This window comes from Balaenoptera physalus (assembly GCF_965194825.1).
Source record: "Balaenoptera physalus genome assembly, chromosome: 3".
Lineage (NCBI taxonomy): Eukaryota > Metazoa > Chordata > Mammalia > Artiodactyla > Balaenopteridae > Balaenoptera > Balaenoptera physalus.
The window spans coordinates 62,524,233-62,548,475 of NC_138890.1; the positions used below are offsets into that span (position 1 = coordinate 62,524,233).

General features: G+C 43.9%; 1 protein-coding gene across 5 annotated transcripts in view; it reads left to right on the forward strand.

The window, feature by feature from the left end:
* KLHL3 (kelch like family member 3) overlaps window positions 1-24,243 on the forward strand; it is a 123,433-nt gene that overhangs the window by 30,885 nt on the left and 68,305 nt on the right. For all 5 annotated transcript variants that reach the window (XM_082454605.1, XM_082454604.1, XM_082454606.1 and 2 more), the window contains 2 exons: window positions 13,288-13,409; window positions 22,290-22,452. In XM_082454605.1, the coding sequence (XP_082310731.1) occupies window positions 13,288-13,409; window positions 22,290-22,452 (285 nt within the window). The remainder of the gene's footprint in view (window positions 1-13,287; window positions 13,410-22,289; window positions 22,453-24,243) is intronic.

The following is a 24,243-nucleotide window of genomic DNA, read 5'->3' on the forward strand; positions in this document are numbered from 1 at the left end:
ATATCAAATGTTGCCTCCTCTCTGACCACCCGAGCCATAGTTCCCCACTAGGTCTCTTCCTATTCCATAACTTGACTCTATTTTTTTCATAACATTTATCACTGTCTGAAAATCACATTGGTTGGTTGTTTGTACATTTTTTACCTGTGTCTCCTTACTGGAGTATCAGTTCCATGAAGACAGGGATCTTGTTAGATTTGTTTGTTTCTGTACCCTGAGTACCTGGTACATAATAGGACTAAAATATTGTTTTAATGAACAAAATGTCTCCCACCCTTGATTGTGAGCTTTGGTGCTTGTGGATTATGTCTTATGTCTTGTCACTGTTGAATCCTTAGCGCCCACCCCAGGGCCTGATGTTTAGGAGAGTGAATAAGTGAAGGTTGAATGAATGAATGTGGGGTTGCTAAGGATGGGTGAGTGCAGGCACATCGTTGCTGAATAGGCTCTTGCCCTTTTCCTAATATAGTACACAGCCTGTGCTGGGCAGGAGTGGTTCTTGGTGGGACGGGAAGTACTTAGCACTTGCGTTTGGAGAGTTCCTCACATGTATGTCCCCCTTGGCTCATCATGTGAAGGACCTGGCCTCAACTTGGAGCAGTGCTTTTGCTAAGTGGACCAAGCCACACTTACCTCACTTTGAGCCTTGGACCAGGAATTCCACAGTGCAGCCTGGAAAACCAGCTAATTGCACTACCTGGAAATTTTGAGCCACATTCTCTTTGGAGTAGCCTCAAACTCTAGCAGTAAGGTTTTATTTCTTTTTTTGTCCTTGTCCTTCATCCATCTCTCTTTCTTTTAAAATAATTTATCTTGTCTACAATAGTTATTTAGCTGCAACTTCAGTAAATAGCTCTGCCAGTCATTCTTCTCTGTTTGTGTGGTTTGGAAAGTCCAGAGTTGAGAGAGGAGTCTATTTGGAATTACAATAAATTGTACTGTTGGCTCCACTTTTTGCTAATGAACTTGCCTCTGGGGGTAGTGGAAGTGCCTAAGCAAAACAAGGTGATTTTAAAAAGGGAGAGAAAAGGTGCTTCTGGATCAGGTCTTGGATTCTAGTAATTGAAGGGAAGAGGGAATCAAGAGAAGAAAGCAGTCTAATGTGTTGCCCAGCCCAAGCTTTCCATTGAATCTGGTTACCATTCATTCTTCCATCCTTCCTTCCATCCATCCATCCATTCATCCATCATCTCTGTCTGCCCATCCATCCACCCACCCACCCGCCTACCTATACATCTACTCATCCAAACACTATTCACATATGTTCATTGCAGAATAAAAATTAGAAAATGTGGGCAAGCAAAAAAAATACATGTAATACATTTACTCTTGTGATAGCTTATGCTTCTCTTTAATATTACTACTTATCTCATTACTTCCTCACTGTCTGATTCGCCTGGTCAGTCATAAACTTTATGAGGGTAAAAACTGTACCTTTTAAATTCACTGCTATGTCCCTGCTGCTTAGCGTGATCTTACATACAGTAGGTGCTCAATGAAAATTTGCTTAATTGAACTTAGCGCTATATTGTCAATATATTTTCATGGCAATGAAATCACATCTACATCATTATTTTAATGGCCTCATAAGATTCCATCATATGTATCTGAATTGAAAATCCATTTCCTTACTGGCTGGAAATTATAGTTCTTTCTAATATTTTGCTATTATAAATAATGCTAAAATGGGCATCCTTGCAACTTAGTCTTTGCTTACATTCCTGATTATTTCCTTAGATCCCTAGAATAAGAAATACTTGGTTAAAGTGTGTGCACATTTTGAATTCTTGTGAGACACGTGCCTCAATTCCACAACACTTAGAACAGTTGTACCAGCTTATGCTTCCATCGGCAGTATATCAGATTCGTGTATTTTCTGAGGCCCCTTGGTTTTGCTTAAACCTTGGTAAACAGGTACAAAAAAAAAAAGTAACATTGCAAAATTTTGTTCTAATTATCAGGTTCAGCTTCAAAATGCATAAAATTAGTAATGAAAAGGCCCAGCTGACTCTCGTTGAGTCCATTTCTATCAGCATGTTTAAGGCCCCAAAGAAAAGGAAATACATGTGACTTTCTTCTGACTTGAGTGGTGTGATTAAGATCTTTTACTGAGGCTTAAAGTGTTTTTATTTCCTTGTCCTCTGAGTTCATATTGCCCAAATGTCCTGTGATGGGTCCAAATACCAGCTCCACTCCTTGACCATATCCTTCCCAGAATAACTTGTAATAAATGTGAAACTGAGGTCTGAGTGCCCACAGGAGAGTGTCCAAAGGCAGCCAACCTGTGAGAAGATCTGGGATGGGCAGTCACCTGAGTTGCTCTCCACTCCTTCAGCATAGTGTGATTGGAGAGGCCAGAAGGGCTGGTCTTGTCCTTCTGTTCCCTGCGAGTATGGAATACTTAAGATTCCCCTTGACCCCATCCTCCCCATCTAGCACCTCCATCCCAGGGGAAGATAATTTCCCCAAAATAGCCCAGTCAGTTTCTTTTCCCTCTTTTTATCGTGCCCTTTACTATGGGTTCTGTGTACTATAGTATTTGTACTCCATATGGATCCCTTCATGTCATCCAAAACTTTGAAAACACCCATTTTATGGTGTTAAAAGAACCAAGTTCTAAAGAATATGTGGGCTAAGTGTCTTAGGCTCATCACCATGGCTAAAAGACATTTGAACTCCATCCCAAAAGAAGCCCTGGGAGTGAGCTGTCCCATCTTCTGGTTCTGTTGTGCTACATGCAGAGGCTGATTAAATTGGCTTTGTTTTTTTATTTTTTATTTGTTTTTATTTTTCTATTTATTTAGGCTCCGCTGGGTCTTCATTGCGGCATATGGATCTTTTAGTTGTGGCATGCGGACTTTTAGTTGTGGCATGGGGACTTCTTAGTTGCAGCATGCAGACTCTTAGTTGCGGCATGTGAACTCTTAGTTGTGGCATGCATGCGGCATCTAGTTCCCTGACTAGGGATTGAACCCGGGCCCCCTGCATTGGGAGCACAGAGTCTTACCCACTGGACCACCAGGGAAGCCCCGGCTTTGTTTTTATAAAGAAAAGTTACTGTCCAGTTTTTATTAGATGTAGGCTGATATTCAACTGGTGTCTTCGAATATATGGTGAACAGAAATAGGGAGGAGAGTCAGGAATGTGCTGGAGGTAAGAGGCAAGGGGCTTGGAATGTGAGCACCAACTAGCCGCAAGCAGAAAAATGAGAGCCTGGCTCTCTTACCTCCAGGCATGCACTCATCCCATAGAACCATTGTTTCACCCTTTCTTTATGCCTGACTCTGCCAGGCCCTGGCCCATGTTTGTGTTCTGAGTGTTTGTATGATGTATTGATGTCTTTGAAGATCTTTGCATAACATGCAGTTTAGCAAGACTTAATCCAAGGCAGTGGGGCAGGGAAGGAGGGAGCCCTAGGGAGTAGAATCCTTTCTTTGTATAAAGAGGGCCTTGAAAATTAGTCAGAGTAGATAGGGTCTGGTTTCTGAGGGTTTTGCTTCTAAGGAAATGGTGAATTTTTTCAAGAATTGATTTGGATGTAGTTCAATATAGGCCTTTGTAGTGTCTAGGAAAAGAGACCACTATTCAGACACCCACCAGCACCCATTAAGGTGCAACTGATTTGACCAAGGTGATCTGCGGTAGACTTGTCTGGACTTGGAGTAGCTCAGCCTTGAAATTTAGATCATTGGAGAGGATCACTGGTAAGAAATGTTTTATGAATGTTCATAGAGGAGGTTTGGAGTTATTGATGCAGTGGCCTCTTTGCTAAGGATTAAACACAGGGGTGGTAATGCCACCTTGCATTGGGAGATGGTGTGGTGTATTGGAAAGGGCTTTGGAGCCATCGTGACCTGACTCCAGCACCTGATAGGTTTGTAGGGAATTCACTTAACCTCTGTGATCCTGTTTTCCTGTTTATGAGACTGGAATAATAACAATAAAACAATAATAACAATAACCAGGGAACAGATACAGGTAAGGGAAATAAGCCACCCAATATAGAATAGGTAATTAATAAAGTTTACTCTTATTGTGTGTAGAGCACATCATAGTTCACAGAGCTCATGTGGATGTGTGGGGTGGCTCTGATACCAGCTGCCCTGATGGTGGTTAGGGTTGATATGAAACATCTCTGTTTCATATCAGGAAGGCATTTCCTTCCTGACTTGGTGCTCCATGTGCCTCTAGCTGAGCAGAAAGACCTTTCCAAGTGGAGGAAGGACAACATTCCAGGGAGGTTGGGTGCTGGGGTGATATCCATCATTGCAGCTCTGCTGAATCCTGCTGCCACAGTTCTCAGACTCTCATTATCTCCTTTGACTCTCACATAGCCTTGGCTTAAAGGCAGGGCCGGGAATGTCCTTACTTTACAGGAGACAGAGGTCAGCCTTTTGCAGTTAAATGGCATAGGCTGCTCACCTGCAGGAGGTTTAGCTGGGATTCAGGGAGGTGACAGGGTATTTCTTTTTCTCATGTGATGTTAACATGTGACATTGGTCTCAGCTTTAGCCAAATGAGTTGGCAACCCAGATATTAGGACTTAGACAGATGAAGGTTAGTGGTAAGAGAGTTTAATAACCATCTTAACACCCATGCAGGATCACTGTGCAAAGGATAAGGACCTTCTGTTTTCTTTTTACCCAGATCATGAAACTAAATTAAAACAGTAAGGATTCAGCTGAGGAGTGAGGAGGAGTTCCATAACACAAGGCTTCCTGAATGCACTTTTTCTTCCCTTTGCCATACAACTTCGTAGGGGTGGTTGGTGGTCTATGTCTGGTTCTTCAGAAAGACTTCACAGCCACTCTACCATTCCTTTCTCACTCTTGGGGCTTCTTTGGCTGAATAATAGGGTTGGGTTTATACCAGTGATCTGGAGGATGAGCCAGTGATTTTATAGCCTTCCTAAGTCTTCTGTGATGGTGAAAGGTTTTCCCTCCTGGCTGCTCAAGATGCACCTCCTCCCTCCTGTTCCCCCTTGGGCAATCTTCCACCTAAAAAGAGCTCTGTTGTGTATGTGGTGTGCTTGCTAGTTGAGAACCATGACTTGCTTTCCTGGGCTCTTTATTGTTCTTGGAGACTTCTAGGTGCAAGGTCTTAAAGTAGAGCCTGAGGATTTAAAGAAGTTCAAGATACAGACCCTTAGTCCAGGCTGCCATCATCTTTCACCTGATTTACTGCAGCAGCCTTCTAATTGGTCAACCTGCCTCCTATTTTGTTCCCTCACCCCCAACCCATTTTCTATGCTGTAGCTTTAGTGATCTTTCCAAAATAAAAAATCTAATGTATCCCCTACTTGCTTAAAGTCTGTCAAGGGCTCCCCATTGCCCTTAGGATGAAGTCTAAACTTCTCAGCATGGCCCACAAGGCCCTCAAGTGGTCCAGACCCTGCTTGTATCTCCAGCCTCCTCTCCCCCTTCCTCCCTTTTCATGTTGTGCTTCTGCCAGACTCAACTTCTTATGGTTCCAGAATAGGTCATGTTCTTTCTTACCTCCGGACCTTTACATACACTGTTCTATCTGCCTGGAATAGTCTTCCCTCATACTCACTGCTCTTCTGAACAACCATGACTCCTCCAGATCTCATGTTAGATCAGTGGTTCTTAACCATTATGAATCAGTCTGATGAAAACAATGGATTCTTTCCACAAAAAATAGTAAATGTGTGCTCCTGCGTGCTCATCATTTTGCATACAATTCAGGGTATAGGCTTCCCTGCTTAAGAACCTTTTAAGCTGAACCTCCTTTTCTAGCATTTAACATACTTTGTAATTGTTGGTTTACTTATCCCTCTTTCTACTAGACTGAGCTCCATGAGGGCAGGGAACATGATTTGTTCACCACTGTGTCCTCTGGGCCTTGCCCATGGGGACTGTTTGATACATGTTTGTTGAGTGAATGAATGAACAAATATCTGCCCTTGAGTAGATCATGATCTATCTGGAAGAACAGGATATGGTGTTAACAGAGGACAAAAGATGTGCAACAAACAGACATCTTCTTTTTTTTCTTTCTTTAATTCAAGTATAGTTGCTGTACAATATTATATAAGTTACAAGTGTACAATATAGTGATTCACAATTTTTAAAGGTTATACTCCATTTATGGTTATTATAAAATATTGACTGGGCTTTCTGGTGGCACAGTGGTTAAGCATAGACCTGCCAGTGCAGGGCACATGGGTTCGAGCCCTGGTCCGGGAAGATCCCACATGCTGCAGAGCAACTAAGCCCGTGTGCCACAACCACTGAGTCTGTGCTCTAGAGCCTGCATGCTACAACTACTGAAGCCCGCGTGCTAGAGCCCGTGCTCCGCAACAAGAGAAGCCACTGCAATGAGAAGCCCACACACTGCACCGAAAGTAGCCCCTGCTCGTTGCAACTAGAGAAAGCCCATGCGCAACAACAAGGATCATACACCATGATCAAGTGGGGTTTATCCCAGGAATGCAAGGATTCTTCAATATACGCAAATCAATCAACGTGATACACGATATTAACAAATTGAAGGAGAAAAACCATATGATCATCTCAATAGATGCAGAGAAAGCTTTCGACAAAATTCAACACCCATTTATGATAAAAGCCCTGCAGAAAGTAGGCATAGAGGGAACTTTCCTCAACATAATAAAGGCCATATATGACAAACCCACAGCCAACATTGTCCTCAATGGTGAAAAACTGAAACCATTTCCACTAAGATCAGGAACAAGACAAGGTTGCCCACTCTCACCACTATTATTCAACATAGTTTTGGAAGTTTTAGCCACAGCAATCAGAGAAGAAAAAGAAATAAAAGGAATCCAAATCGGAAAAGAAGAAGTAAAGCTGTCACTGTTTGCAGATGACATGGTACTATACATAGAGAATCCTAAAGATGCTACCAGAAAACTACTAGAGCTAATCAATGAATTTGGTAAAGTAGCAGGATACAAAATTAATGCAGGGAAATCTCTTGCATTCCTATACACTAATGATGAAAACTCTGAAAGTGAAATTAAGAAAACACTCCCATTTACCACTGCAACAAAAAGAATAAAATATCTAGGAATAAACCTACCTAAGGAGACAAAAGACCTGGATGCAGAAAATTATAAGACACTGATGAAAGAAATTAAAGATGATACAAATAAATGGAGAGATATATCATGTTCTTGAATTGGAAGAATCAACATTGTGAAAATGACTCTACTACCCAAAGCAATCTACAGATTCAATGCAATCCCTATCAAACTACCACTGGCATTTTTCACAGAACTAGAACAAAAAATTTCACAATTTGTATGGAAACACAAAAGACCCCGAATAGCCAAAGCAATCTTGAGAAAGAAAAATGGATCTGGAGGAATCAGGCTCCCAGACTTCAGACTATATTACAAAGCTACAGTAATCAAGACAGTATGGTACTGGCACAAAAACAGAAATATAGATCAATGGAACAGGATACAAAGCCCAGAGATAAACCCACACACATATGGTCACCTTATCTTTGATAAAGGAGGCAAGCATATGCAGTGGAGAAAAGACAGCCTCTTCAATAAGTGGTGCTGGGAAAACTGGACAGCTACATGTAAAAGTATGAAATTAGAACACTCCCTAACACCATACACAAAAATAAACTCAAAATGGATTAAAGACCTAAATGTAAGGCCAGACACTATCAAACTCTTAGAGGAAAACATAGGCAGAACACTCTATGACATAAATCACAGCAAGATCCTTTTTGACCCAGCTCCTAGAGAAATGGAAGTAAAAACAAAAATAAACAAATGGGACCTAATGAAACTTAAAAGCTTTTGCACAGCAAAGGAAACCATAAACAAGACCAAAAGACAACCCTCAGAATGGGAGAAAATGTTTGCAAATGAAGCAACTGACAAAAGATTAATCTCCAAAATTTACAAGCAGCTCATGCAGCTCAATAACAAAAAAACAAACAACCAATCCAAAAATGGGCAGAAGACCTAAATAGACATTTCTCCAAAGAAGATATACAGATTGCCAACAAACACATGAAAGAATGCTCAACATCATTAATCATTAGAGAAATGCAAATCCAAACTACAATGAGATATCATCTCACACCAGTCAGAATGGCCATCATCAGAAAATCTAGAAACAATAAATGCTGGAGAGGGTGTGGAGAAAAGGGAACACTCTTGCACTGTTGGTGGGAATGTAAATTGATACAGCCACTATGGAGAACAGTATGGAGGTTCCTTAAAAAACTAAAAGTAGAACTACCATATGACCCAGCAATCCCACTACTGGGCATATACCCTGAGAAAACCATAATTTAAAAAGAGTCATGTACCAAAATGTTCATTGTAGCTCTATTTACAATAGCCAGGACATGGAAGCAACCTAAGTGTCCATCATCGGATGAATGGATAAAGAAGATGTGGCACATATATACAATGGAATATTCCTCAGCCATAAAAAGAAACGAAATTGAGTTATTTGTAGTGAGGTGGATGGAGTTAGAGTCTGTCATACAGAGTGAAGTAAGTCAGAAAGAGAAAAACAAATACAGTATGCTAACACATATATATGGAATCTAAGGAAAAATAAAAAAGGTCATGAAGAACCTAGTGGCAAGACGGGAATAAAGACACAGACCTACTAGAGAATGGACTTGAGGATATGGGGAAGGGGAAGGGTAAGCTGTGACCAAGTGAGAGAGTGGCATGGACATATATACACTACCAAACATAAAATAGATAGCTAGTGGGAAGCAGCCGCATAGCACAGGGAGATCAGCTCTGTGCTTTGTGACCACCTAGAGGGGTGGGATAAGGAGGGTGTAGGAGGGAGGGAGATGCAAGAGGGAAGAGATATGGGAACATATGTATATGTATAACTGATTCACTTTGTTATAAAGCAGAAACTAACACACCATTGTAAAGCAATTATACTCCAATAAAGATGTTAAAAAAAAAGAAGACCCAATGCAGCCAAAATAAATAAATAAATACAAAATAAATAAATAAAATATTGACTGTATTCCCTGTGTTGTACAATATATCCTTGTAGCTTATTTTATACCTAATAGTTTGTACCTCTTCATCTCCTACCCTATATTGCCCCTCCCCACTTCCTTCTCCCCAGTAGTAACCACTAGTTTGTTCGCTATATCTGTGAGTCTGCTTCTTTTTTGTTGTATTCACTAATTTGTTGTATTTTTTAGATTTCACATATAAGTGATGTCAAACAGAATTTGTCTTTGTCTGACTTATTTCACTTAGTATAATACCCTCCAAGTCCATCCATGTTGCTGCAAATGGCAAAATTTCATTCTTTTTAATGGCTGAGTAGTATTCCATTGTGTATATAAACCACATCTTCTTTATCCACTCATCTGTTGATTGACGCTTTGGTTGCTTCCATATCTTGGCAATTGTAAATAATGTTGCTGTGAACATTGGGATGCATGTATCTTTTCAAATTAGTGTTTTGGGTTTTTTTTTTTTTTTTTTCCTTTGTTGTCTACCAAGGAATGGAATTCCTGGGTCATATGGTAGTTCTATTTTTAGTTTTTTGAGAAATCTCCCTACTGTTTTCCACAGTGGCTGCACCAATTTACCTTCCCACCAACAGTGGTAGGAGGGTTCCCTTTTCTCCACATTCTCGCCAGCATTTGTTATTTGTGTTCTTTTTGATGATAGCCATCCCGACAGGTGTGAGGTGATACCGCATTGTGGTTTCGATTTGCGTTTCACTGATGATTAGTGATGTTGAACATCTTTTCATGTGCCTGTTGGCCATCTGCATTTCCTCTTTTCTGAAAGTTCAGAGTCTGAAGTGGCTGGGCTGGGCCTCTTGAGAAAAACCAGCAGAACAGGTCTCTTGGGTTGACCTTGAATAGAGAAGGACTTATTGGCCTTATGTTCTGTTCTCTAGAAATATTTGTCAATGTAACAGAGGTGAGTGAAGGAGTAAGAATGACCAAGCCTTTGATGATTTCTCCCTCTTTAGAATTATCAGAGTCTGTGGACTTATGAGATGTCAAAAGAAAGCCTCTCTTCTTTCTTTCTTTCCCTGTACCAACAAATATTTTTTCAGTGCTTGTTATATGTCATGCACTTTGTTAGGTGTTGAGGACAAGATCCCATCTCTCTTCGTTCTTGCTTACTGAGTAATAAGTATAAGTTTGCTCAGAATTTGGACATAGGCTTTGTTTGGGAATACTTTTACCAAAGCTATTAGTTAGGGTCAGGTTTAAACTATAGAGGGATTTATTAGAAATGACATGAGGTCTAGAGTTAGGCCACGGTTCAGATCCCGGCCCTGCCTCTTACTAGCTGTGTGCAAGTGCCTCTTGATATGCCAGTTCTATAATTTGTAAAATGGAAGTAATATCTAGTACCTCCTGGGGTCGTTGCAAGGACTAAATGAAATAATGTGTGTAAACCCTGAGGGCCTGCATGTAGTAGCAACTATTATTACTGCCACTTTCAGGGTTTGTTTAAACTGATGTCTTAGTTTGGTGCAGTGATTTCGACTGGTTCATAGAGATATTAAATTGCATTTTATGAGTCCTTATGATTTATATAGGTCTCCAATTTCCTATAAGGTAAATTTCTCAGAAAACACATGTCTTTGAGGCCCTAGGTTTTTTTTTTTTTTCCTTGCTTGTTGGAGTTTTAAGTACTTAATGTAGAAATTAGAAACCTTTGATTCACATAAAGAAGCAAGAAAAAAAATCTCCCAAAATCCCACCAGCTAGAAAACTGTGTCTTAATGTTTTTTGGACATTTGAGACTGATGAAAATGATTTGTTCATCCCCCTCAGAAAATCAAACTTTTGCCCACATATACAAATGTTTTCATGCAATTTCAGGAGTTTCCATTTGTTTACCCCCAAGTTACAAAACCCTAAGCTGACTCCCAAGCTCTAATTCCATAGAGAGAAAGCAATCAGGCCAGGCTCTGATTTCACACTCACTAAGGGCTTCTGAGTCTCTTGGTTCTTGCAGTCAGGTTGCTGGTTGCTCTTTTTTTTCAGTCTTTTTTCTAAGGTCCAAGTTTTTTTTAAAATTAAATTTATTTATATATTTATTTATTTTTTGGGTGTTGGGTCTTTGTTGCTGTGCGTGGGCTTTCTCTAGTTGCGGCGAGCGGGGGCTACTGTTGGTTGCCATGCACAGGCTTTTCATTGCAGTGACTTCTCTTGTAGAGGAGCACGGGCTCTAGAGCGCAGGCTCAGTAGCTGAGGTGCATGGGCTTAGTTGCCCCGCGGCCTGGGGGATCTTCCCGGATCAGGGCTCGAACCCGCGTACCCTGCGATGGCAGGCGGACTCTTAACCACTGCACCACCAGGGAAGTCCCTCTAAGGTCCAAGTTCTTAAACTAAGAATTGGCTATCTTTGATGATCTTTTGCAATATAATTACCAACTGGACCTTTATTTGTGAACTTCTTAGTAGCTGTTTGGAGAGATGAATTTAACTTCTGATTTCCTTGCGTGTATGTTCTTGTTTGTCTTGGAGTAAATTCAAGAAAGAGATTGTGAGAGCCTGTTTTATAGGTAGAGCAGAAACCCACCGTCTTTTCCTGTTTCCTCTTTGCCTCTTCGTCCTGTCTCAGGGCTGTTTGTGAGAAGCCTTTTCACTGGCTTCTACTACAGTCAGAAGAGAGAACCAACTGGGGGTCTCTGGGCTACCTGATCTGGCAGCAGTGGGAGCCGGCAACGTCTGGAATAGGTCCCCCGCCTCCACCTTTCCTCCCTACTCAGAGTCATTCATATCTAGAACTGTGTCAGGGTGGGAACTGGGGATTGGTGGAGGAATCATGTGCAGTCCATGCAGCTTGGAGGTGGGCGTCTGCAGCCCACATGCTGTACTGTACTTTATTTTCTTGGCTCCAGTGCACAGATTCCACAGAGAGAAAACCGCCCAGGCTCAGTTTTCACACTCACATAAGGACTTCTGAATCCCTGTTTCTTGTAGTCATGTTGCCCTTCATTTCAGTCTACAAAGACACATGTCTTGCCTGTCTTTTCCTTCTGGAATCAGCAGCCCTTGTTGAAGGAGCCTGGCTCTAGACAGAGCTGTGTGCTGTATAGAGAGGGCGGGCTGAAGTCAGGGGCCTCGGGGCTGCCCATGTGGTGCCACTGCTGCCCTAGTTCGCAGGCCTCTGTCTTCTCTTTTTTGGATGATTGTCAGGGCCTCCCATCTGTTCTCCCTGCCTCTGACCCAGCTTCTACCAGTGCATCCAGAATTTCATTCAGAGACACCCATCTGTTGATGTCATTCCCTCGTTTAAAACCTTTCAGTGGTGCTACTCTTAGGATAAAGTCCAAACTCATTTGCATGGTTTACTGGGCTCTGCAAGTCCTGGCCCCTATCTGCCTCTCCAGCCTCCTTCCTCTCACTGTCACCCCACGTACCAGCCATGCTGCCCTCTCACTGTTCCCCACATTTATCCTTTTGGCACTTTTCTATCTTTGCACTGATGATTCCTGCATCCAGCTCGTCCTTCCTCACCTCTGCTGCATGTGGAATACCCAGCTCAAATGTGACCTCCTATTAGGATGCCTTCCTGGCTTCCCCAGACAGGGTTTGTTGCTCTATCGTCTGCATTCTTGGGATTCAATATACCATAGTGATTACAAGTGTGGGGCTCTAGAGTCAGACTCCCTGCTTTCAATCCCAGCCTGGCCCCTTCCTAGATGTGTGACTGTAGGCAAAATGAATTACCTACACTCCTGTGCCTCAGTTTCTTCATCTGTAATATGGGGATGATATTAATAACACTCATAGGTTGTTGATTAAAATAGGCAACAGTTTAAAGTGCTTAGCACAGTGCTTGGCCATAGTTAGCACTCAATAATTGTTTTTTTAAGAAATTGTTGTTCTACTGGTACTTTGCATATACCTCTATTAAGCTCTTATCATCTCATATATTTTTATTTATCTGCCCTACTAGAACAGGTGCTCCTTCTTGAGGACAGGTGCATATCTCGTTCACTTTCCCTGGCCCCTGTGTACAAGTTTGCAGTAACTTGGTTGAATGCTTTATCACATATAGATTTGCCTTCAGAGTGGAAATGGGCAACAGATAGAGTGGGGAATGCTTGAAATTGGGTTTGTGGATGATCACAGACCCAGAGTTGTTGTGACCTTGATGTCAGCTGGTCTATCTTCCTCTGTGCCTGAGCCCTTCTGCTGCCTCCGGGAGCACAGACAGTGCTTTATGTTGCCAAGACAGGGCAGGAGGCCATGTGAAAGTTAAGCACACCCTAGGCACCAAGTTCATGTCCATTTTGTTTTTGTTTTGAACTGTAGGTGACATGTCTGAGAGTAAAGCCAAGAAGATAGAAATCAAGGATGTGGATGGGCAGACCCTGAGCAAGCTGATTGACTACATCTATACGGCTGAGATTGAGGTGACTGAAGAGAACGTCCAGGTAAACTCAGCTCCAGCTAATAGCTCAGTGTATCGTATATTCAGGGCCCACTGTTTTACATCATCATTTCATTTAACCCTCACAACAACTCAGTTGGTAACTGGAGAGGAAACTGAAGCTCCAGAGAGAGTAAGTGACTTGCCCTGGGTCACATGGCCAGGGTGAACGACCCTCAGACTCCTGCCTGCCTGACCATGGGACCCACATTCTTCACCACTAGGCCAAAATCCCTCTGAATGAGCTTGGGCTCCAGAGCAGAAAGTCTTTAACTCATGCTGGTTTAAAGTCTTGGGGAAGGAAGAATTAGAAGCCTGGGTGACCCCTCTTCTCCCCAGTCGTTATCTCATCTCAGGGATTTTGAGTATTGGCTTGTGAGACTGTTAAAAGTTTTTCTTGTCTCACTGTTCGTCAGTGAAATGCCTCTGAGCCTGTGGAGGTGCCAAGCACCAGGCTTGAGTGTCAGTAGGGGCATGTTGCTCTGAGACATGTTGTCTGTGCCTTTTCCTCCTTTCGCCGCCCCGCCCTCATCCTAAGCCATCTGGAGCCTTGAAAGAGGAGCCAGCGAAGACACTGCTTCACCCAAAGGTGTGGATCTTTACCGTGGAGACGTGAGACATCACCGTCATGCTTCAGAAGGGAAGATGGTTGAGGGTGTGGCCCATGCTGGAACGCTATGAATCACCGGGCCAAACACAGACGCAGGATACACTATTTCTTGTCATTAAGGATTTTACTATTTAATTAAAGTAATGGAAATTGTATGGGATTTGGAGGTTTTTTCTTCCTTTTTTTTTTTTAAAGCAAAATTTCACCTTATTTAGGTGAATAGGCCGGTACCTCTCTGGTGACCAAAATACCTATTTCCCTTATCCAGAACACCATCCCCTTTTCTAGGATTGAGGTATTTGGGAGGCCGAATTGATAATCGTGTATTGATTCCATTTGGTCCAGATGTTTGAGTGCCTCTTACATGCCAGACACTTTATTGGGCACTGTGTTTGTACCAGTGAGCAGAGGTCATTCCATTGTCTGCTTTCATGGAATTTGTGGTCTAGGGGTGAAGACGGACACTCATCTAATAAGCACACAGGTAATGTTTATGCACAAATTGTGATAAGTCCTTTGAAGGAAAGGAACAATTTGGATGAAGGAGGGAATCCAGGAAGGGCTCTTTCAGGAGATAAGATTTGAGCTGAGGACTGCAGGATGAGTGGAAATTAGCTTGGTGTGGTGAAGGGTACTCTGCTGGCGGTGTCAGGGTACAGGCAGACTGAGGGTCTGAGGCACCCTGCATTTGGGCCTGCAGAGCCTGCCCCAAGGTACAGACTGCTTTTGTCTCTGGCCCCTAGACAGACTTTTGGGTGGCATAGTTTCTACAGAGATCTGGTATAATCCTCCCCTGCCCTTTTAAAATTGAGGTTTATTTTATACACAGTAAAATGCATAGCCATTCCATTATTTCTGGTCTTTCCCATCCAGAGTGGGCGAGGTCACGGTTACATACTAGGTCTAGCAGCGGAATTTAAACAGCTGAATGACTTTTGGGCAGTAACAGTAAGTGCAAAGTAATTTAGTATAAAATATGTATAAGGCATGTATGGAAAAAAAAATTTTTAATGGGTGAAAGTGATTTCAAATCACCACGACATTTAAATTCATTTAGGTACTTTTGAGACTGATATAAATATTGAGATTTACAAAATGCCAGAAATTACATCCTTTCAACTCTAATGAAAAATGCTAGATGTCAACCTAAAAATATGCAGGGGTAAATAATTTTTAAAAATCTTGCATTAGGGTATATCAGTAACTCATTAATCATACAGTGTGGTAGGCAGAATAGTAGCCCCCAAAAATGTTCGTGTCCTAACCCCTGGAATTTTGTGAATATGTTAGGTTGAATGTCAGAGGAATTAATGTTGCAGGTGGAATTAATGTTGCTAATCAGCTGAACATGTGATGGGAGATTAGCTTGGATTATCCAGGTGGGCTCAGTGTAATAGCTAGGGGTATTTAAATCGTAGAGGGAGGCGGAATGAGAGAACTAGAGCGATGTGACCTGACAAGGATTCAGTTTGATGTTTCTGGCCTTGAAGATAGGGAGGCCATGAGCCAAGGAATGTGGGTGCCTCTAGAAGCCTGAAGGGCAAGGAAACAATATATTCTCCCTCAGAACCTCCAGAAGGAACTCACCTCTGCTGACACCTTGATTTTAGCCTGGTGAAACCCATTTGGGACTTCCGACTTCCAGATGTAAGAAAATAAATTTGTTTGTTGTTTTAGGTCACTAAAACAAAATGAAACAAAAACAAACAAACTTAAAACACTGTTTAGGGGAGATTGTAGAATTGTATAATTGGAACCAGCTTTTTTCTCCCTTTTCTACATGTGTTTATTTAATAACCTTATTTTTTCCTGTAAAGTACAAAGTGTTTACAAGCTTAGATAGTTAGAAGATGTTCCATTCTGGATCCTTTTTGCCTGGCTGGGTATTTATCTTTGCAACTTTGGTCTAACCCAGTGGTGGTCTCTACAGCACCAGTTACCTTAAGGCAGGTAGCAACAGATAGCGTAATTGGAGGACTCTGGAGAAAATGGCGTCACCATTCCTTTTAGAAACTACTTTGTAGGGGTGGGGGGGGAGGGAGCCAGCATGAAGACGTGCAGCTTCAGAGGGCATGCAGAACTAAAGATGAGGCAGGAATCAAGTCTGAATGGAGACCTGGCTCCAGGCCTCAGCTTTGACGTTCATTCACACAGTACTCTTATTCTTGCCTTTTCCCACTGCAGGGGGTCAGTCTCCTGACTGTAAGGTGAGGGCATGGGACTCAGTGACCTCTGATCAGAGAAGACTCTTACTCTGCCAGCCTCTGGTTTGTTCTGCTTCCTTCCTACTAGAGCTTCTCTGATACCCCCCCTGACATCCCGCCTCAAGGATCAGTTTTCTCTTCTGTAAAACAGGAATCATAATAGTACGCATTCTGTTGGGTGGTCATGAGTTAGACTGTCTGCCTTCAAACCTTGACTCCACCATTTTCTAGCTGTGTGACCCCAAGAAGGTACTTAACCTCTCTGTGCCTCAGTATTCTTGTCTGTATTATGGGCATGATAATCATACTTAACCTCATAGGGTTGGCGTGAGGGTTAAATGAATTACTGTAGGTAAAGCACTTAGAGGAGTGCCACCCTGTGCCAACAGACAGTATGTGCACAGAGAGCACTGTGAACACAGAAGCTTTTTCATCAAGGAGCACATGGTCTGAAGGTGGAGACAGGTGGCCAGGCAAATGTGTGCCCTCCAGTGTGGTAGGGGCCAGGGTGGAGGTACCCAGGAAGCAGGCAATGGTCATCACCCCCTTGATGAGGATGGTCAGGGCAGGCCTCACTGAGGAAGTGTTGTGTGTGCTGGGTCTTAAAGGAAGGTCTGGGAGGTCAGGCCTGCCTCCTCTTCCACCTGTCTGTGTCCCTACTGGCGTATGAGCCCCTGGAGGGGCCTGTTGCGTTCATTTGTATGTGGGAGTGGGGAGGGGGCTGCATGTGCAGGGGCTCCCCTGAGAAGCACAATGTGGAACCTTCAGGAAACTGCATTGTTTGGAATCAGTCAGATATATGAACTATTTTCCTTTTTCTCCCTCACTTTAAACTATGGTTTGGTCAGGGGTGACCTTGGGGGAAAACAAAACAAAAAAAGTTGAGAAGAGAAAGTTTAGATCAAAATGTGGTTGCTTCTTACTGCTGTGATGCTGAGAGTTGCTCACAAGCTGTCTGTGAGGACAGTGTGTGTTGAGGATTTGGTGCACTGAGGCGGTGAGCGTGGAGGCACCTGGGGAAACAAGGGTCAGAGACTTGGGGCTTGGTTAAGTGACTGGGAGATGATGCCCTAAATCTCTTCCCAGCCACATGTACCTTGGAGAGTCTGAGCTGCCCTTCTACGGTGGAGGTAACAAGTCATAACTGTTACTTATTGATACTCATCGTAAGCCATACTTATTGATACTCATTGTAAGCCAAGCATGTGTTGATTATTTCACATGCATTATTTCATTTAATTATCGTAACCACCACTGGAAGGTTCTACTATGATTCTTCTCTTACAGTTGAAGGAACTGATGCTCCAAGGGGTTAAGTGGGTAGTACCCACGGTCACACAGGTAGTAAGTGGTGGAGTTGGGGTTTGAATCCAGCTCTCCTCAGCTCACTGTGCCCTGTTGATGTGGTCAACTCGAGTTTCTTGTTCAATGAATGATCACAATCTTGACTTCAGCTCATAATAATTAATAATAAAAAAAACCCAGTTTAACTGAGGAATTCCTATGCACCAAACACTGGGTTAGCTGCTATAAATGTATTATCTCATTTAAGCCCAACAACAAGCCTTTAAGGCAGTACTATTATTTTCATTTTACTGTTGAGGAGTCAGAGGTACAGAGAGGTTAAGTAATTTGCCTTTAGTCACATGGCTGGTAAGTGGAGAAGTCAATATTCTAAGTGACACTATACTTCAATAAAAAAATTAAAAAGGTATTCTAAGTGACACATTTAATCACAGTACTGTTTTGCTAGCTCTCCTGTTCATCTATCTGTACACCCCTCTCTCTCTCTCTCTCTCTCCCTCTCCCTTTCTTCTTTCTCTCAGTAGATTTTTATTTAGCACTATTTCTGTGCCAGGCCTCATGCCTGGTGCTGGCAGAGGCAGACCCCCTGCTGTGTGGTGCCGGCAGAGGCCCTGGGCAGCCTTGCCACCTGGCCCTCTGGCTGGTACCCTCCCTCTGTGCATGGCCCTGCCTCTCTGAAATTCCAGGAGTAGGTGCATTCTGAGGCAGGGCATTTCCTTTTGTTTTTGTTAAAGGAAACAAACTCTGTGACGGGATATCCTCTGCTGTGTTTTCATGTTATCCGAGGGAGAGGAAAAAAAACAAAACAGCGCCTGCATGTGAAAAATGGAGGGAAGCCATTTGCAAGCTGGAGGGGAACCTGTAAACTCTCTGCTGAGGGTCATTCCAGGGCCTGTTTTCCCAGAACCAAAATGCTGAGACGGCGAGAGGCAAGCTGAAAGCTTTTAACCCAGGGTCGTCTTCTCTTCCTGTAGCGATTCCAGCCAAATGCTCCTTCTCAGGTCTCAACCTCCTTCCAGGGGCCAAGCAGCACGGCCCTAGTGATTCCACCAGGACAGTCTTGCTTCCAAGCTGAGGACCCGAGCTTGGCCTCTTGTTCCTAATCTTGTTACTGCTGCCGCTTGAGGGAGTCGAGTTGCAGGCAAGATAAGAGAAGAGGAAATCCTCTTTTAGCCCTTGTTGTGGGAGAGGGAAGCAAAGACCACCTCCTGGACGTTTTTCCCTCTCTTTTCTTTTGCAGCCTCTGGGGATTTGTGTTGACTCGCCTTGTGTGCAGCCCCCAGAGCCCTACTGGACCAGGCCCCCGTTTATCCCTGAGACTCAGCATTTGAGCAGTGATACATCCTCCAGCCTCTAAACCCTCCTCAGCATTCTGAATCCCTTTGCTTTTCTTCACGCCTTCCTGTATGAAGCAAGTGGATCGCAGCATAAGATCAAAGAGAGGGAGGGAAGGGGCAATTAGAGAAACCACCAGCCCCGCTCATTTTGGGAGTCACCTTGGGAATGCTTTCGGGCAGAAGTGGACCCAAACAGGATGGGGGGAGGGTGTGTGGAGAGGTGGAAAGCCTGATCATTTTTGTCTGCTAAGTGGGTTTTGTGAACAGTAGGGAAGTTGAAAGCTGTGTGGGTAGCTCTATCCAGGGAGGTTCTAAAAACTGAAAGTATAACCTAAGGAATGTGTTCAGAAAGTATTTATTATTTCATTTCTTTGGATGGTTGTCATGAGCTTGAAAAATTAAGCACCAAACTGTGCGGCTGTCTTTGTGGGGAAGAAGAGGGCAAGGAGGCGGAGGAGGTGTGTGTTCCTGGCGTGATCGCATCTTGGCTTGGCGGGGATGCAATCTGGGAGCGGATTGGACTCTCAGAAATTCCTCCTCTGTGGACCTAAAGGGCTGCTGTCCATTTCGGCCTCTAGTCACACCTGACCCTTGGGGGCTTGCCACGCCCGAGTAGGGTGTGTGCTGGACAGCATTGGATTACTCCTCTCCACCAGGGTTTCTTAGTGTAACTGGATACAGGTTTCTGGTCTCTGGGGTGAACCAACACCCCAGTTTGCCCAGGAGTGAGGGCTCTCCTGGGACACAGGACTTTGAGTGCTAAAACTGGCAAAGTTTCAGCAAACCAGGATGGTTGGTCAACCTATGGCCCTCACTCTAGGGTTTATAGCTGGTGCTGGTCGGGGCGGGTGTCATGGAGGTCATTTGGGGGTTTGGAACACGACTTTCCATTCCTGGTATGTATTCAGCAAGAATGGTTAATGGTTCTCCACTTAACTATCAGGGAGAGACTAATCTGGTCCTGGAATCTGTTTGGCTAGGCTGAGCAAGCTCACAGGTTAATTGAGTTTCCTAGTTTATGGCTGCTCTGTGGGGACGTGGCTGTCTAGTGGGGATGGAGCTCAGGTGGTCAGATTTGTAGCCTGGCTATGTTCACTTATGGTCTCAAAGTCTCCAGAACGGGTGATCTTATCTTTTTCCTTCCCTGGAATGAATCAGTGGTTCAGAAAATACCAAGGACAGGATGGTAATTTACTGCTGTATTGCTGGGGACATAGGGTAGTGGAAGAGAGAGGGCAGAGGAAGGAGAGAGGAGATGTTTTCTAGAATTTGGCTATCGTGAGGGAGAGGTTTAAGCCAGCAGGTAGGAAGAGCTTCCCTTTGAGAGCAGGCTTTTAAGCTTGGGAGCAGGACCACTGTTAGTGGAGGCTCTTGGTGGCATCTGTGTGTGGGCAGGAATGAGGAAGGGTGGCTAACTGCCCCAGTTTTTGCACTGAAAGTCCTGTGTCCTGGGATACTCTTCGGTCCGGGGCAAACCTGGATGGCTGGTTACCCTAGTGGTGGGACAAGGCCCAAGAATGGGCAGTGGGGCAGAGTTTTTGGCTTTAGCCCATGGAGGTGAGGAGAGCTAGAGATGAGGCTCAGAGCTGTTTTGGGAGACAATCAGCCTCCAGGATTTAAATCACTCAAAAGAAAAAAAAAAAAAAAAAAAGACTTTTGTAGTGCCCTGAGTCAAGAAATCAAATGCATCTGCAGCCCTTGTCTTCCTGGGCAAGCCCGTGTGGATGGGAACACCTGGGGTCTGGCTGGCCCAGACACTCTCCCTGAGAGTCAGGGGGGCAGCTGAGAGCAAAGGCCCAGGACACGGGGGTTGTTTTGGGGTGAAATGGATGCTGGGGGTCCCTGAGCGATGCAGTCTCAAGCCAAACTCTTCTGCTCTGATTTTTTTTTTTTCTAAATTTCTTTTTGTTAAGTCACTCTCAGCACATCTACCCCTCCCACAGGGTCGGGGAGGGAGGGGTAGCAGAGCTGGTGTCGAGAAGGTCTCTGACAACTATCATGGTTTTTGATCCGAGGGCAGGCTTCGGCAGCTGTGGCAAAGTCCTAGGGAGCTTGACCAGGGTTGACAGTCTGAGCACAAATCTGGCCTGTTCAAGCTAGCCTTCCCTGGCTTTTAGGAAAAACACATGCACACACACCTGAGCAGGAACTATTTCTGTCTTCCAGGATACAGTATAAATACTCATGTGTCTCATGACCTTTTAAAAGGAAACTTAGCTCTCCTTTTGCTGAGAATGTACTCAGAAATGTTCTTTATTATTTATCTGTTGGATGGGAGAGTAGAGTGTGCCTCTTTGAGTCCCAGTGGATTTGGGGATGATGCTCTTGTTCCAGTAGATGATAAACTCTGTAAGATCAGGGGTCTGATTTCTCTTGCTTACCTACCACTGAATCGTAAAGGCTGGCACACAGATGCTCAGTAATTAAATGGTGAATGAGCTTGTGAGCAAGTCAGTAAAGGCCTTTGAGTGAAGACAGTAGCTAAAGGCTGTAGGGCAGTGGTTCTCAAACTTGGCTATACATTAGAAGCACCTGGGGAACTTTAGCAATATCTCACTGTCCATGCTACACCCCATTCCTATTAAGTTGAATCTTTGGGGGTGAGACCCAGGCATCAGTATTTTAAAAATTCTCCAGGTGATTCTCCAGGTAGGAGGACCAATTTGTCTTAGCTTGGGCTGCTGTAACAAAATACCACAGAGTGGATGGCTTACACAACAGAAATTAATTTTCTCACAGTGTTAGAAGTACAAGATCAAGGTTCCAGCTGATTGAGTTTCTGGTGAGGGTTTTCTTACTAGCTTGCAGAAGGCCACCTTCTCCTTGTGTCCTTGCACGGTAGAGAGAGAGAGAGAGAGAACTCTGTTATCCATTTCTCTTCTTATAAGGGCACCAGCCCTGCTGGATTAGGGCCCCACCCTTCTGACCTCGTTTAACCTACCTCCAAATACCGCCCAAATTTGGGGTTAGGGCTTCAACGTATAAACTTTTGCGGGGGACACAAACACTCAGCCTATAAGGGTCTTGTTACTCAAAGTGTGGTTCATAGACCAGCAGCTGCAAGCATAGCCTGGGTATTCATTCGAAATGGAAGCTCTTGGGCCCCACCCTAAACCTATTGAGTCAGAATCTGCATGTTAATAAGATCCCAGGGGGAATTCATATACACATTAGCCACTGGGAGGCACTGCTGGGCTGTAGGGAGACAGAATCTGTTGGTGCTTAGGGTCCATGAAGTGGAGAGTAGTGGGGACTAAGGCTGGGCTTGCCTCAAAGTCTAGGCCAAGAAGTTTGGACTTACTTGGGCAGGTAGTGGAGAGCCGTGCAAAGACCTTGGGCTTGGGTGTGGTCTGATTAGAGCACTGCTTTGGGGAGATGAGACCCTGGCATTGGGATCCTGCAAGTCAGAATGTCACCTTCTCTTCCAGGTGCTGCTCCCAGCAGCCAGCTTGCTGCAGCTCATGGATGTTCGCCAGAACTGCTGTGACTTCCTGCAATCTCAGTTGCATCCCACCAATTGCCTGGGTATCCGCGCGTTTGCAGACGTGCACACCTGTACCGACCTCCTGCAGCAGGCCAACGCTTATGCAGGTAATGGGGAGCGGGGTGGCTGTACCTCTCTGAGCTTGTGGATTTAATAACCTAGTCTGTGGTGGACTCCTCAACGATGATGAGAAGTGCGCTCTGCTATGAACAAGTTATAATTTAGTCAGGGAGACAAGACACAGGTGGAAAGATAATTAACAATAGAAGAGTTCAGCTCATTGCCAAGTGGAATGCGATTAATTGTCGGATGAATGGTACAGACAGTGATTTTCACAAGAAAAGAGGAAAGAGATCTGAGAAGACTTCGTGGGGGAAGAGTAATTTGAGCTAGGTCTTGAAATAAATCTTTGTCATTTAGGAAAATTTCTATTTTGATCAATGTGTTCTATGACCACGATTTGAAAAGTCAAATACTATTGCAAGGCTTATAATGATAAGTAAGAGTCTCCTGCTCTGCTTTTCCACATGAAGTCTTGCTCTCTAGAGCCACTCACTTGCAATTCTAAAAGAATTAAAATACATGTGCTGATTTAGCTAAAAGCTGCTTTGTCTGATATTTACCTCTATTAACCTAAATAAAATGTTTGTACCACTATTTTTGGATTTACTAGTTTTAGATGTTATCTGTTGACTTCTCACAGGAGAATAATTGTGCTTTCATAGACGTCCCCCTCATATACATACACTGTTCCCCTCTCTTTATTCTAACATCATTTCTACAGCTGAGATAAGTTATAATTAGTTTTTTATCAGAAAACTTTTTATTCAGTAAGGCAGTTAATAAAATGCTTTTTCTTTTACACAGTGACTGCTACAACCACGAACTCTTGTAAGACAGATACACTGAACGGTCTTCTCAGTATATCAGATAATCTGTTGAGTCCGTTTTATTTTTCTTGGCGACATTCTCCCTGCTAGAGCTTGTCATCTTGCTATTTTAATGGGGTTTTCGGAGGGAGTAGTGATGAACACGAATGTTCAGCCCACCATGTTTAGCTGGAAAGAAGTCTTCATTGGTATTTATTTCAACTTGAGGACGAAGGTCATGAGTGACCTAGGAAACAGATCTGGTCATATGAATCAATAGATTCAGTCACGGCTACCTCCTTCCCTTGCAGTAAAGCCCTCATTCTTCCCCCTGCCCAAACAAACGCCAGCATAGCTGCTGTCTGTTCTGTGTCTCATGTCCAGCTAATGTCTGGAAGTTAACTGAGGACCTGCTGGCTGCCCACCTGCCAGCTCCCTGTGCTGTGTTAGCCCCTTGATCCACAAGTCACCAAGCATTTCTTCCGTTTTCCAGCATCCTTTTTTGCTCTCATCAAGCCCCAGACCCCAGGAGCCTACACAGACTCTCATTTCTTCCTGAGGTCTGTTTCTGAGGGCACAAACGGGACCAGTTGTTAGGATGATGTCAATGATGATGATTTTTGTGAAGGACATTCCCCAGACACCCCAATTCTGAATTCCTCTGACTCTTCCTGGCCCTAATCCTTAACTCTCCTGTTTCTCTGCTGTCCCTCCTGTGTCTGCCTTTCCCAGCATTGTACCCCACTTCCTTTCTGTTCTCAGGGAGCCGTCGCTAGTCCAGCCCTCTCTAGTCCAGCCACTTTCTTGAGGGATGTGTGCAGACTTTGCTTCAGCAGGAGCTGAGAGCTTGGCCAAGGCCCAGGTCAGTGTGTGGACATCTGCTGGTGCAGTGGCAAAGGGAGAGTGCTTAGACGCCAGAAGGTCTCTGTCTCTCTTCCTGGTCTCCCCTCCCCAGCCCTCTCCTTCTATAGAGTGCATGTGCTTGCATGCACACAGCAGGTATCACATCCTTTTGTAGTTGGCTTACAA